Source organism: Aedes albopictus, chromosome 2 (assembly GCF_035046485.1).
Source record: "Aedes albopictus strain Foshan chromosome 2, AalbF5, whole genome shotgun sequence".
NCBI classification, from domain to species: Eukaryota; Metazoa; Arthropoda; class Insecta; order Diptera; family Culicidae; genus Aedes; species Aedes albopictus.
Genome location: NC_085137.1, coordinates 264,212,954 through 264,228,496, shown reverse-complemented (window position 1 = coordinate 264,228,496; position 15,543 = coordinate 264,212,954). Strand labels below are relative to the sequence as shown.

Below are 15,543 nucleotides of genomic sequence, written 5' to 3'. Positions count from 1 at the left end.
TACCTGTTCCTCGTGCATCGATCTTCTGGGCCGTCTGTTACCAGACGGAAGAAAACCCTTCGACGAGGAACGGGTAAGCCCCATCAACTTGATTAAAACAAACTAAATCATTTTTCTTCCTGATACTATAGTAAGATATAGCCGTTCTTTACGGATTTTAACCAAACAAAGATTAGGTCAATGAAGAGGAATTGATCATGTCAGTAAGGCCCTAATGAAAAAAATACTGTCGAACTAACAAAAATCTAAAAGTGAAGAGAAATAGCTTCAAGCACTTCTTTATACCTTGATATTGTAGGATGATTAGGATGAAAAGAGGTTCAGTTATCCATGATCTCCCCCATCAATCAAAAGTAAATCCTTTCAATGGCATGTTGTTTGTTCAACTATCGCTTTTATATTTTCTGCTCTTATGTTACGTGTTTTACGATGATATCCTCATTCCATTCCATTCTTTGGAATCACCGATAGGTAACATTTCTAATGATGCCACTGGAAATTGGGTGGGCGGCCACTGTTCAGTGGAGGGCAGGCGATATCATGTGTCGGGTGATGGCATTTTTCCGCACATTTGGATTACATTTATCAAGCTTCGTACTCGTCTGCATATCCGTAGACAGGTAAATAGATTATTTGTATGTATGACATGTTATAAGATATTTTCTTGATACAGGTATTATGCTGTATTGCAGCCACTGAATCTTTCGAAAAGCAGAGGAAAAATAATGATTGTCATAGCATGGGCAATGGCCATTTTATGTAGTGCACCTCAGGTAAGAAATAATTTTAAATATTATATTCATTTCTCAAATCTATTCAAATCAGTTCAATTCTTCAACAAAACAACAGTAATTCCATCTACTCTAACTTGAAATTTTCCCTCCCATTATATTTTATCTTCACGCCATGTAGGGCATAGTAACCCGACTAAAAACTATATTCAATTTATAACATATTGTATTATGGGTTTCGGGATGAAACTTCGAAAGACAAAAACGCCGATTTCAAAAGGTCGAATGCCAAAATGTCGAAAATGAGCAATCTTGATCTTATATTTTTTTTCCTATTATTGATTATGTTATGAACTAAGAGAAATATATTAAAATAGCTGAAATTGTAACAAAAAGATAAAAATATTATCAATTTAAGTATCATGATGACTAGTTTCTATGATAATTTGATAAAATTTTGTTTTTTTTTCTGAATATAGAAGAATTGAAACAAAATTCTATTAAAATGAGTTCTTAATCAACATTTAGAATATAATGAGATGCAGCCCTGTCGTCCTCCTTAGTCACGGTTAGTCGACGACTAAGGAGCTTTATTTTTAAGCCAAAAAAGATTTTTTTTCAAACTAACCATGTAAAATGGTTAGTGTGATTATTATTACCACCCACGTGGTGCACATTTTCTAAAAAAAATCACTTCACTTCACGACCACCTCCTCAGGAGGCAAAATTTAATAAAACGTTATTTTTGACCATTTTGGTTGTTCAGTGTTAACGCCCTGACCATACCAGATTGAGTGTAAATGGGTTTTGGCAAAAGTCGGAACCCACGACCACCCCCTCAGGAGGCAAAATTTAATAAAACGTTATTTTTGACCATTTTGGTTGTACACTGTTGACGCCCTGACCATACCAGATTGAGTGAAAATGGGTTTTGGCAAAAGTCGGTATCCACGACCACCCCCTCAGGAGGCAAAATTTAATAAAACGTTATTTGAGAGCATTTTGGGCAATTCAAATTGACAAAAAAAATTTGAGATATGTAATTGATATATTATTTTTTATGAACACCAAAAATGTTAACAATGATTGTATCACAATCTCTGTCTGTTGCTGTGCGATGTCGCAATGATTCAGATTAATTTGCGTTATCTGCATCATTGTTGGCCTGCCTTCGCCCTTTTTGTAGACCGAGCATTTATAGCCTCCCGTCGGGTGCCCAAGTAACACACATGTTATATAAAAGTTACGACAGCGCAAGTTTTGGTTGTATAGAAATTTATTTTACGTTATTTCAACACAATGTTAGAATTACGTAAAATAAACTTCTATACAACCAAAACTTGCGCTGTCGTAACTCTATTATAACATGTGTGTTGCTTGGGTGGTAATTTCCTACCTCCGGCTTGCACAGCATTCACTTGGGTTGCTTCGTGCAGTCTCGAGCAACGTGTCCGTTTTCGCCGCATTTCCAGCACCGTTTGGATCTATCTGGACCCTTGCAGTGTCTGGACTGGTGGCCAAATTACATGCACCTGAAACACCTCTCCAATTTCTTTGTGACTCGGAGAGCCAGTCGCAGCGGGCACACCGCCCATCCGACCTTGATCTTGCCGGTTGTTGGCCGCAAGCTTGTTTGCCGCATCTACTGGCAGTCGGATTACCGACGTCTGGGTACCTGCAAACGATCTCCTGATTCGGATTGTCACCGGTACTTCCAAGTTGCACTACTCGGTCAATGCGACTCTCAGCTCTTCCTTAATCGTGACCTCGTCCAAATCCTTGACCTCGAGCATTGCCTCCTGTGAAAGTGCTCACACGGTGGCCTCGTTGCCTAAGGATTTCGCAATGAGCTCCCGGTACTCTGAACTCTTAATCGCCGGATCCTTCTTGAGCTCGAACAGCATCTCTCTTTTCTGGATGCACCTGGTCTTTACCACGTTTTCACCTAACTCTTTTAGCTCCGGGTCCTTCCTCACTTTCCTGAGGAGCGCAGCGTACGTCGTCTTGTCGTTCGCCTCGACGATCAGTGCATCACCCTTCTTCCTCTGCCTAGGGGGCCGGCGATTTTCTTTCTTCTTCTGTTCCTTTCTCTTTTCTTCTTCCTTCTCCTTTCGCTTCTTCTTCTTCACCTGCTGGCTCTCCACAGTGCGCCATCCATCTTCTCTCCGATTGCTGGCGCACTCCCGTTTGCTTCTTTGTTTCTTCGGGACTTCCTCTTCTCCTAGCATATCTCTGCCTCTTTTCTCCGAGCGAGTATTCCGATGGTTGTTTGGCGTCTCCATGTTTTCGACCGTGGCTCGTTGCCGCTGCCGCTGCGTAGCTGCTGCAAGAGCGTGTTTAGTCGCTGCTAATGCGCTCTCTACCTCATCTGCTCTCTGCATCACGCTGTGCCATTCTTTCACGGCAGCTCTGAGAGCCATCCTAATCTTCAACACCACGTCCTTGATGTCCTTGTGCGCGTTGTGGTTTTTGTCGACGAACTCATGTAGCTCATCCGTCAAGTTCTTCGCCGCAACTACCTTCAGCTGTTGTTGAGGCACGCTACATCCACTATTCGTCGGCAGCTGCTGCTGCTTCGCGTGTACCGCACTTTGTTGTGAAGCTGCTACTTGCCGCTGTTCTGCTTCTTCTGTTTGCTGGGGCGGAGACCTCAGCAATCCTCTAGAGAACGGATTCACCACCTTTCCACTGTTACTTCCGTTTTCTCCGTAGTCGCTTTCGAGATCTCTTGGTAGTCTATGTAACAGGGAGTCTGTCTGTGGTGAGCCAGCTCCAGTTTCCTGGACCGCATCCACGCCTCCACAATCTTGATCGAGTGGTTGGTAGTCAACTTTACCTCCTCGATCGTTTCACCGTAGACTTCGAGCGTAATGTCGTCGCCAAATCCGACAATCACCACTCCCACTGGATACTCTAACCTCAACGCCTCGTCGTACATGACATTCCATAACACCGGAACCAGGATGGAACCTTGCGGGACTCCTGAGGTTATGTGAAAGCATTTCCGACCCACCTTCGTGTCGTAGACTAGTACACGATTCTGAAAGTAACTTCCGAGAATCTTGTACAGGTACTCCGGTATCCCCAGACGCAAGAGCGCATCGGCAATAGCAGACCAGCTGGCGCTATTAAACGCATTCCTTACATCCAGAGTCACTACCGCGCAAAAGCGAATTCCCCTCCTCTTAGGCTCGAGTGCTTTCTCGGCGGTGTTTGTAACCGACAAGATAGCGTCTACGGTGGATCTCCCCTTCCGGAAGCCGTACTGGTTACTCGAAAGACCATTTTCGCCCTCGGTGAACCGCAACATTCTATTGAGGATGATCTTTTCGAGCACCTTCCCCGCCGTGTCAATCAAGCATATTGGTCTATATGCCGACGGGTCTCCGGGTGGTTTCCCCGCCTTTGGCAATAGTACCAGGCTCTGCCTCTTCCAAGCTTCTGGGAAAACTCCCTCGTCCAGGCATTTCTGCATAGCAGACCTGAACATCTCGGGAGCCTCTGCAATGGCTACTTTTAAGGCCAGGTTCGGAACTCCGTCCGGACCTGGGGCCTTACCTACGCTAAGGGACTTAGCTATCCCCACAAGCTCCACATCGGTGACCCTCTCCTCATCGCCAGCCCCAGTCCCCGGCTGTCCTACGAAAGGAGGCCAAGGATTAGGATCAGTCTGTCTGTCTGTCTGTCTGTCTGTCTGTCTGTCTGTCTGTCTGTCTGTCTGTCTGTCTGTCTGTCTGTCTGTCTGTCTGTCTGTCTGTCTGTCTGTCTGTCTGTCTGTCTGTCTGTCTGTCTGTCTGTCTGTCTGTCTGTCTGTCTGTCTGTCTGTCTGTCTGTCTGTCTGTCTGTCTGTCTGTCTGTCTGTCTGTCTGTCTGTCTGTCTGTCTGTCTGTCTGTCTGTCTGTCTGTCTGTCTGTCTGTCTGTCTGTCTGTCTGTCTGTCTGTCTGTCTGTCTGTCTGTCTGTCTGTCTGTCTGTCTGTCTGTCTGTCTGTCTGTCTGTCTGTCTGTCTGTCTGTCTGTCTGTCTGTCTGTCTGTCTGTCTGTCTGTCTGTCTGTCTGTCTGTCTGTCTGTCTGTCTGTCTGTCTGTCTGTCTGTCTGTCTGTCTGTCTGTCTGTCTGTCTGTCTGTCTGTCTGTCTGTCTGTCTGTCTGTCTGTCTGTCTGTCTGTCTGTCTGTCTGTCTGTCTGTCTGTCTGTCTGTCTGTCTGTCTGTCTGTCTGTCTGTCTGTCTGTCTGTCTGTCTGTCTGTCTGTCTGTCTGTCTGTCTGTCTGTCTGTCTGTCTGTCTGTCTGTCTGTCTGTCTGTCTGTCTGTCTGTCTGTCTGTCTGTCTGTCTGTCTGTCTGTCTGTCTGTCTGTCTGTCTGTCTGTCTGTCTGTCTGTCTGTCTGTCTGTCTGTCTGTCTGTCTGTCTGTCTGTCTGTCTGTCTGTCTGTCTGTCTGTCTGTCTGTCTGTCTGTCTGTCTGTCTGTCTGTCTGTCTGTCTGTCTGTCTGTCTGTCTGTCTGTCTGTCTGTCTGTCTGTCTGTCTGTCTGTCTGTCTGTCTGTCTGTCTGTCTGTCTGTCTGTCTGTCTGTCTGTCTGTCTGTCTGTCTGTCTGTCTGTCTGTCTGTCTGTCTGTCTGTCTGTCTGTCTGTCTGTCTGTCTGTCTGTCTGTCTGTCTGTCTGTCTGTCTGTCTGTCTGTCTGTCTGTCTGTCTGTCTGTCTGTCTGTCTGTCTGTCTGTCTGTCTGTCTGTCTGTCTGTCTGTCTGTCTGTCTGTCTGTCTGTCTGTCTGTCTGTCTGTCTGTCTGTCTGTCTGTCTGTCTGTCTGTCTGTCTGTCTGTCTGTCTGTCTGTCTGTCTGTCTGTCTGTCTGTCTGTCTGTCTGTCTGTCTGTCTGTCTGTCTGTCTGTCTGTCTGTCTGTCTGTCTGTCTGTCTGTCTGTCTGTCTGTCTGTCTGTCTGTCTGTCTGTCTGTCTGTCTGTCTGTCTGTCTGTCTGTCTGTCTGTCTGTCTGTCTGTCTGTCTGTCTGTCTGTCTGTCTGTCTGTCTGTCTGTCTGTCTGTCTGTCTGTCTGTCTGTCTGTCTGTCTGTCTGTCTGTCTGTCTGTCTGTCTGTCTGTCTGTCTGTCTGTCTGTCTGTCTGTCTGTCTGTCTGTCTGTCTGTCTGTCTGTCTGTCTGTCTGTCTGTCTGTCTGTCTGTCTGTCTGTCTGTTTTTTTTTTTTTTTTTTTTTTTTTTTTTTTTTTTTTTTTTTATTCTAGGAGTCCAAAAATCTTCTAAAGACGCTGTGTGGGATTCGAATGTGCGCCTACCCACTAAAAACACTCTCCTAGTTCACCTCCACCTTAAATTCCCCTCCGGTACCACCATGCAGTATTTCTTCGGAGGGGAGGCGTTATGCCTTGTGCACCATCACCAATTTGTTATTCTAGTCTTCTTCATGCTATGCGCACCGCTTCGTTAGTATGCTGTTAATATTCCAGTATCGCCACTAAGCGACATACATGCAATTTTTCAAATTTGTTATTCTAATCGTTCTTAGCCTTTCGGCTCCGGTTAGCTTGTTGTTTGCTTAATGTGCCGCCATTGAGCGGTAAACTCTATGTTAGTACCACTTTCATCAAATTTGTTATTCTAAAGCCATGCTGAGTTCATCGGCTCCTACTAATTTGCTCCGAGAACGTTGCCCTCCCGGTGCCGCCCGAGTGCCAATCAGCACTCGAGGTTTCCGCGCACGACTCGGATAGTCCCCGACGGTGGATATACCCTACCCGACGAAGAGTTTCCCGACACTGAAACTTCTCCCGCTACCGACTTCCCGGGCAGATGCCAAGGTCGGTCCTGCGATTCCGGTTGGAGACAGCTTCCGGTTCACAGGCGCCCTGACGACCATGCTCCGGTGCTTCTTCCCGATCGCTCTACTCTGACAGTCCCCGGCGGTGGATCTGTATTACTCCGACAGAGAAGTCCCCGGCGAAAGACGTTCTCCCGTTACCGCCCGTGTGCCATTGAGCACAATGACTTCTGTCTGTCTGTCTGTCTGTCTGTCTGTCTGTCTGTCTGTCTGTCTGTCTGTCTGTCTGTCTGTCTGTCTGTCTGTCTGTCTGTCTGTCTGTCTGTCTGTCTGTCTGTCTGTCTGTCTGTCTGTCTGTCTGTCTGTCTGTCTGTCTGTCTGTCTGTCTGTCTGTCTGTCTGTCTGTCTGTCTGTCTGTCTGTCTGTCTGTCTGTCTGTCTGTCTGTCTGTCTGTCTGTCTGTCTGTCTGTCTGTCTGTCTGTCTGTCTGTCTGTCTGTCTGTCTGTCTGTCTGTCTGTCTGTCTGTCTGTCTGTCTGTCTGTCTGTCTGTCTGTCTGTCTGTCTGTCTGTCTGTCTGTCTGTCTGTCTGTCTGTCTGTCTGTCTGTCTGTCTGTCTGTCTGTCTGTCTGTCTGTCTGTCTGTCTGTCTGTCTGTCTGTCTGTCTGTCTGTCTGTCTGTCTGTCTGTCTGTCTGTCTGTCTGTCTGTCTGTCTGTCTGTCTGTCTGTCTGTCTGTCTGTCTGTCTGTCTGTCTGTCTGTCTGTCTGTCTGTCTGTCTGTCTGTCTGTCTGTCTGTCTGTCTGTCTGTCTGTCTGTCTGTCTGTCTGTCTGTCTGTCTGTCTGTCTGTCTGTCTGTCTGTCTGTCTGTCTGTCTGTCTGTCTGTCTGTCTGTCTGTCTGTCTGTCTGTCTGTCTGTCTGTCTGTCTGTCTGTCTGTCTGTCTGTCTGTCTGTCTGTCTGTCTGTCTGTCTGTCTGTCTGTCTGTCTGTCTGTCTGTCTGTCTGTCTGTCTGTCTGTCTGTCTGTCTGTCTGTCTGTCTGTCTGTCTGTCTGTCTGTCTGTCTGTCTGTCTGTCTGTCTGTCTGTCTGTCTGTCTGTCTGTCTGTCTGTCTGTCTGTCTGTCTGTCTGTCTGTCTGTCTGTCTGTCTGTCTGTCTGTCTGTCTGTCTGTCTGTCTGTCTGTCTGTCTGTCTGTCTGTCTGTCTGTCTGTCTGTCTGTCTGTCTGTCTGTCTGTCTGTCTGTCTGTCTGTCTGTCTGTCTGTCTGTCTGTCTGTCTGTCTGTCTGTCTGTCTGTCTGTCTGTCTGTCTGTCTGTCTGTCTGTCTGTCTGTCTGTCTGTCTGTCTGTCTGTCTGTCTGTCTGTCTGTCTGTCTGTCTGTCTGTCTGTCTGTCTGTCTGTCTGTCTGTCTGTCTGTCTGTCTGTCTGTCTGTCTGTCTGTCTGTCTGTCTGTCTGTCTGTCTGTCTGTCTGTCTGTCTGTCTGTCTGTCTGTCTGTCTGTCTGTCTGTCTGTCTGTCTGTCTGTCTGTCTGTCTGTCTGTCTGTCTGTCTGTCTGTCTGTCTGTCTGTCTGTCTGTCTGTCTGTCTGTCTGTCTGTCTGTCTGTCTGTCTGTCTGTCTGTCTGTCTGTCTGTCTGTCTGTCTGTCTGTCTGTCTGTCTGTCTGTCTGTCTGTCTGTCTGTCTGTCTGTCTGTCTGTCTGTCTGTCTGTCTGTCTGTCTGTCTGTCTGTCTGTCTGTCTGTCTGTCTGTCTGTCTGTCTGTCTGTCTGTCTGTCTGTCTGTCTGTCTGTCTGTCTGTCTGTCGGTCTGAAGTCTTGGTCAAACTCGAAGAATTGCTAGCGGTCTACTAGCAGCGTTCTTCGCTCGATGGCGGCGAGGAGCGGACCTGAGCTCGTGCTAAAATGGCCGAAATAAAGTTGCGGTGGGAAGTGACGGCTGGACGGAGGCCTTCCGATTTTCTTTAGGGAGAGCTTTCCGCCGACAATAGGTCGCGGATTTCCCGGGACGGTCTTCCGGACCGACACTAGACCCACGTACCTTTCCGTTATGACCGAGCGAGGAATAGAGCCGACCTTCAGACTGTATGGAAAGGTACTCGCTTTTGGCGACGTGAACCCATTCCGAGCTCTCCTTGACTCCCGATCCACAGGGGTTGTAACGGTGGGTGGATCTTATACAACGGTTGATTGGCGACCGTTGGAGAATATCGCTCGTCTTACTGGCGATCTTCACTTCCCCCGTTTGACTGCCTATACTAGGCGGGCCTTAGCGGATGCACGAGCTCCTTTCAAACTAATCGCGGTGTCTTGCACAGCACCACAAAAGCCCTAAACGACTCCGCTTGTCGAAGGTTCGAACTCCAGCCCGTACCAAAAAAGCGCCCAGGCGCTGAAAAGTTCAACGCGAATGACAATGTAATTACACTCACAATTTAAATTTTAAACTACTAAAAATTTACCTTTTTTGTACGATAAACTGTGATGTGAAATCACTGATAGCGTTCGCGTAAGAAAAGCGGAGACTACGTCTCAAGCTATAAGAACACAAAAAATCAAATAAAACCACCGTTTAAGAACACTGCACAATCTTTCACTTCTTCTTAAATTACCTTTATAAAATTTAAATTAAAGCTCAATCGAATATAAATCAATTAAAAAAATCAGCTGATAAATTTATCCTGAACGCGATAACTGCTATCATCCAGCCGATATGCGAGCGAAGTGATCGAGCTTAAGGACAGACTTGTTAGAATCCCAAAATGGCCGCCACAATGGCCGACTTTGGCATCTACTCACGATTTCAAGGGCATAAATCTCTTCGTTAACAAAACCAGCACACCTGATCTTTTTATTTCAAGCTTATTACAAGTGAGCAAGAACAGAATAATAAAGTTCTTTGTTGTGTGAAGCTTGCTTCTTGAGATTTGTGCGTTTGAAGTTTGGATGCACTGTTAAAGCGGGATGTTAAGAAGTTTGTCCTTAAAGCGAAACTGGAAGCATTTCCTCACTTTTTGGTTTTTGATTTTTTATTAAATAACGAAGCAATATTTTCAAAATCGGTTTTCGTGCACATGTAGAGTATGGATCAAGATATCTTCTGATTTTTTTTTTTTTGTAGTGGAAAATGTTTTTCGTTTTTGCAGAAACCGTTTTTGAACAAAATTTTTGGCCAAAACATGTCAATACCCTAGCATCGATACTGCGGGGAAAGAAAAGTGGGGTAACTCGAGGATTTTGCTATATACTAGAATGAAATCATCTGGAAAATAAATGAAAATTAGCAATTAAGGCCAATTTTTTGAACTCCAAACATGATGTAAAATAATTTTTCGATTATTTTTAAATGCTGCATGCCTGGAGAATTTTTGTGATGAAGCACATCTATATAAATGAGTTTGAAGTTTCTTTGAGGCAACAAAACTCACAAGCGAATGAACCTATCAGGACGACTCTTGCATGGTTCGTTTCGTATTCATGGTGGCTGTGTTTATATGTAAGAAAAAGTCAGGGAAATGAACTAAAAATGTAAGAAAATAGACAAAATTCTGTTTTTTATGACCTGGGAAGAAAATCAACACGATCGAAATGAAGCCAATCTAGAGTGCGGTGACGTTATGAGCTCAACAGTTGTCAAACCACCACAGCTTGGCAAGACAACGTTTGCCGGGACAGCTAGTTTATAATAAAATTTGTATGGCGCTTTTCAGGTCAATATGTTCCTAATGAATGTATATTAAGGCAGTTCAGACTATAAACATGTCAAATACTCAAAGCTCCCATATGTTCATTACAATCCTTGGTGCAAAACTAGAGTCCTGTCAATTTTTTAGCCATTTCGGTGGTGATTTAATGGTGGCCCAAAAGCAAAATAGGTTTATATGGGAATTACTATGGAGAATTTTCAAAAAAGGTTCTCGGCGCTGTAGAGCATTAACGCATGGATGAAGTTATAGGGTCAAAGTCAAATTGAATTCTTCAGACTACAATGATGAATGTTGCCGAAGACCGCAACTCGTTTCGACTCACGAGACAGAAGTTATTAATCAATATTCATCAATGCATGCTTGAACAGAAGACCACAGCTCGATCGACACGCTTGACACGCAATCATACTATGTGTGTTACCTTCTTGCACACCTTGCAGGGCATCGTGTATAAAGATGCACATGCGAGTGAGAATTTGTTTAATAACTTTTTTCCTGATTGTCGAAATAAGTTCCGGTCTTCGGCAACATTCATCATTTAGATCTGAAGAATTCAATTCGGCTTTGACCTTATGACTTCATCCATGTGGTAATGCTCTACAACGAGGAGAACCTTTCTCAAAAATTCTTTATAGTAATTCCCATATAAACCTATTTTGCTTTTGGGCCACTATTAAATCGCCACCGAAATGGCTAAAAATTTGACAGGACTCTAGTTTTGCACCAAGGATTGTAATGAACATGTGGGAGCTTTGAATTTTTGACATGTTTAAAGTCTGAACTGCCCTAATGTATATCTAGATTTTCATTGAGAGGGACCTCAAGTAATAATATTGTTGTATCTATATACTCATATAGTAGCGGAAGGTGGTGAAACTAATTCTATGTGTTCGACTATTTTAGAACATATGCCTGATAAACGTAGCGAAATGGAACATATCGAGATTTTTTGCTGCAGCTCACAAATTGAAATTATTTATCGTAAAATATATTATACTAGCTGTATCCGCCAAACTCTGTCTTGCCTACTGTGTTTTTTGACGTTTCAAGTTTGTAGTCAAGACCAGGTCCCCGGTCAAAATGTATGGAACATCGATTTTCAAAAACTCTCAATTTTTTCATGTTTTTTGCCCTATAAACCTTCATTGGGTGAAATCTACCAGAACAAAACTTAGACGACCAAAATCGGCCCTTCCGTTCGCAAGTTATGTGCGGTCCCACGTATGCCACTGCATTTTTATATTACTAGCAGTCCCAGCAAACGTCGTACTGCCTGCCTACTCTGTTTTTTGACATCCGGTTCCATGAAGAAATGCCTCTCAAAATGTAATTTCTGATTTTCCTGTTTTGCTTGCCTTCCCGGTCACTTTTTCTAATTATTTTTTCGTACGAACACGTCGGAGCCCTAGCGGAATGCAACGGTGAACGAATCATGTCGATCTGTTGACCCGTTCCCGAGCCTATTCGTGACATACAAACACCATTCCATTTTTATTTATAAAGGTTATATACTGATAATTCATTTGATAACCTCCAATTTCGGTGATTATGTAAGTCTTTGTTATGGAATAATCTTTTTCTTATATATTTTTGCTAACCTAACGTTCGAAATGTTTTTCTGATTTTTTTATACTTCAAAATATTGATCAAAATCGATTTTTCGTTTTTTTTTTCAGTAAAGTAGTCCTCTGTGCCTTTCGTGTGCATTATAGGGCAGTGCATAAAATTCTATCCTTCTCTTTCACTCATACAAAAATTTTGTAAACATCAAGGCCAAGAAACGCCAACATCTTATACAAATTCAAAACAATGCAGTGCCCTATAGAGTATAAGTGTCTTCGGAAGAAATGTAAAAAATATCAGAATGAACAACTTTGCAGAAGAAAGTTTTCTTCTATGGCGCGTCTATAAAAAGCTAAAACTGATCTAGAGCAGTTGCAACTTATCTAGATCAATTATTAAGTTACCAGATTTTAGCCAAAACTCTTACAAGACACTTCTCTAAAGACACCAAACCTCTAGGATGCATATCCAGAGCACTAGAGGTTTCGTCTGTCCATATCTGCGTTCTGCTCCAGTGTGAGTCGTCTTCCTATTACGAAACCTAACTCTAACAGTCCCCCTATTATCTTCTGTAATTGCGCCAATGACAAATTCAAATGGCGACATAAGAAATTGGCGCTTGTCTAGGTTCAAGATGGTGATAATGAGACACATATATTCAGGAGCCATTGCTGCACTCACTACGTCTTATTATGATATGGGTATAGCCAAGACCCAAACCAGTCGACATAAATAAATTTACTTCTAACGTAGACAGTCACAAGCAAAGTCAGGTTATGTTTCAATCTAATGCAAATGCTTTTCGTCTGGAAATTTAAATTTCAATTTGGTAATACATATAATTCAACTATTTACTAAACACAATAATTCAAAAATAATTTTGCTTAAAAAGAGAAAAACGTCAAAAGCGTTTTTCTGATAATTAATTTCGATTAAGCAATTGTAATAACTCAATAATTTATTCCAATTTATGCTCCTAAATAGAAACTATCTACACATTTAACGCAATTCAAAGCAAATCTAAACGAAATTTATTTTACTTAAAAGGAACAAACGTCAAAACGTTACAATTTTTTTTAAAAATCAATAGACAGTTAGGTAATTTCTGTATGAAGGGATTGAACAACAAACCTTCAAACCTTAGAACAGGGCTTGATATATTTTTGATGTATTTGTAACGAACTCTGATACGCTTTGGTTTTAAGTTAGAATTTTTGTTATTTTAACAACATCCTGCATCTAAATCATAACTGCCTATGTTAGTAAAAATCTGTATAACATTATAACATATTATGATATAATATTGTTATGATCACCTAGTCGGGAATGTCGCGGGAGATGATAACCTATGGAAGTGCGTTTGGAAAATATGCGGCAAGTGATATTTTGATTTGTTTTGCTGTGAGGTGCCGGAAATTGACGCGGGTGCCCAAGCAGTTCGTATTCCCATTAACGAGATTTTAAGCCCTAAGCTCGGGACCCACGCTTTACTTTCCTTCCGAAGGAAGAACTTACATTTTGCGAGTTTGTCGAGAGTGGGATTTGATCTACTGAGTATTGGTTCCCTTATTAAGTATGTGGCTCCCGTTTCCATCTTACTTTAAACAAAGAATTGAAGCACTGTTTGTTTTGTTTCTTATGTTTGTATTTTGTTAGAAGTCAGCACGCATGAAATCAAAAAGAATGGAATCAATCGGCCCCGTAATCGTTTGTTTTCGAATAGGATGAAAATGGGAGCGAGAGATTACTGATGGCATTCGTACCCTATCTAGAAAAATTTAAAAATTTGTAAATTCGTTTTTCCAAGTAAATCTTGCAAGGAATTACTTGTTTTAATAATTTTTATAGGACCCAACTGGATACGTAAAGGTTTTCATAGGGAAAAAAAAAACTTCAGAACATCGAAAATTATGTGAACAAATTTGTTTTTGAGTACAGTCACTAAAATCCTTACTAACTTCAATCAAACTGTATTCAAAGACCTGCATCAACTTTTCTAGGGTATACAATAGATGTTGTTTGTAAACAAAAATAATTACATGTTTGTATTGTACTTGGAAACTTGCCCAGTTTTTTTTTTGAAAAAAAATCTCTTTTTTATTGCATACGTTATATATTAATTTTTGTACGCTTCGTTTTTTTTTTTTTTTTTGAAAATGTTCAACTAGGATTGAATTTTTATCCCATCTTACTCTATATTTTATGAATGACAGCAAAGTTTAAACTTACATTTTCTTTTGATTTTTATAGCCATTCATTTTTCACGTTGAAGTACATCCAAATCACACGTGGTATGAGCAATGCGTGACATACAATACTTTCTCGAACGACAACTACCATACAGTCTACAATATTCTAGTAATGATGTTCATGTATGCATTGCCGTTATTAACTATCATTTGTTCATATGCGTCAATCTATATGGAAATCTTCAGACACAGTCGGATGCCAAACTCAGGTGGTAACATAAACTAGTATTACAGTGCGGAACGGTTTATCACTACTACATCTCATTTGCTATTTCAGAAGGCTTTCGGCGGTCAAGCATTGATGTTTTAGGTCGCGCAAAGCGAAGAACATTGAAAATGACCATTACTATTGTCATGGCGTTTGTCATTTGTTGGACACCGTACTACGTTATGTCTATATGGTAAATTAGCTAATCCGTTTAATCTGTTGCCAATGTAAGTTTATTATTTGTTACAGGTATTGGCTGGACCAAAAATCAGCAGAAAACGTTGATCAACGTGTACAAAAGGGACTATTTCTTTTTGCCTGTACCAACAGCTGCATGAATCCAATAGTTTACGGCATATATAACGTGAAGTTACGCAAGAAGAAAAAAACAGTAAGTTGATCATTTTTCTACAGCTTGATAAAATATGCAAAAAAATATTAGATTAAAGTTAACGATAAATATACTATGCAATCATTATTATAGCAATATTGTCTGTGGGTTAACACCACGTCCACACAATATTTTTGCACAGCTCTAAATTTCACATTTTCTGAAATTTATTTCTAATTTTCTTAAGTCTATAATTTGAGATTTTATAGTTGTTTCGGTAAAATTCACGATATAAAAAATATAAAGTGTTCCATGAAGCCTCAGGGGTAAGGTAGCTACTATTTAAATTTAACTAATAGTTGGATGATTTGTTAAGCCATTCTCGGTGTTTTGCAAAATAATGTTCTTAATAATTTGTTGTTTTAAATCACAAGATGCCAGCAACTATGTTATACCAATTGCAACATGAGGTCATGGTACCGCAAAACGTGGTAGCTTTGATAACTTTTCAGCAAGTTTCTTTAATATTTTTTTCATGGAAGAGCATTTTTCTTAATTTCATATTTTTATAACAAGTACTGGGGTCTCAGTTATCAATTGCAATTGAAAGATCGGATAAATTTATTCTTTTTGGGTAATCAATATTTTTCTATATGAGCGAGAATCACATTTTCATTTTGGGGTAACATTGATGGTGCCCTGAAAAAAACATCAAATCCCTTAAAAAATATTACAGATTTGTACATAATAGGGTATTGGTTCCCTTATTAAGCATGTGGCTCCCATGAGCACGCATGAAAACAAAAAGAACGGAATCAATCGATGCCGTAATCGCTTGTTTTCGAATTGGATGAATAAGAGAGCGTGAGATTACTGATGGCACACATACCCTACATCAGATTGAATTTTTTATTACAAAACATTTAGAATTTTACAAAATAGAACATATAAAAATGAGTTTGTGGAGTATTGAGTGAATAACTCAGTGAATTTAACTAT

General features: G+C 41.8%; 1 protein-coding gene across 10 annotated transcripts in view; it reads left to right on the top strand.

Annotated features, from left to right (window-relative positions):
- Positions 1-15,543, top strand: part of LOC134288051 (adipokinetic hormone/corazonin-related peptide receptor variant I-like) — a 69,786-nt gene that overhangs the window by 21,949 nt on the left and 32,294 nt on the right. For 8 of the 10 annotated variants that reach the window (XM_062851720.1, XM_062851719.1, XM_062851725.1 and 5 more), the window contains exons 4-8: positions 472-620; positions 674-773; positions 14,007-14,217; positions 14,283-14,406; positions 14,463-14,604. In XM_062851720.1, the coding sequence (XP_062707704.1) occupies positions 472-620; positions 674-773; positions 14,007-14,217; positions 14,283-14,406; positions 14,463-14,604 (726 nt within the window). The remainder of the gene's footprint in view (positions 1-471; positions 621-673; positions 774-14,006; positions 14,218-14,282; positions 14,407-14,462; positions 14,605-15,543) is intronic. The other 2 variants (XM_062851722.1, XM_062851718.1) reach the window with 1 other exon arrangement.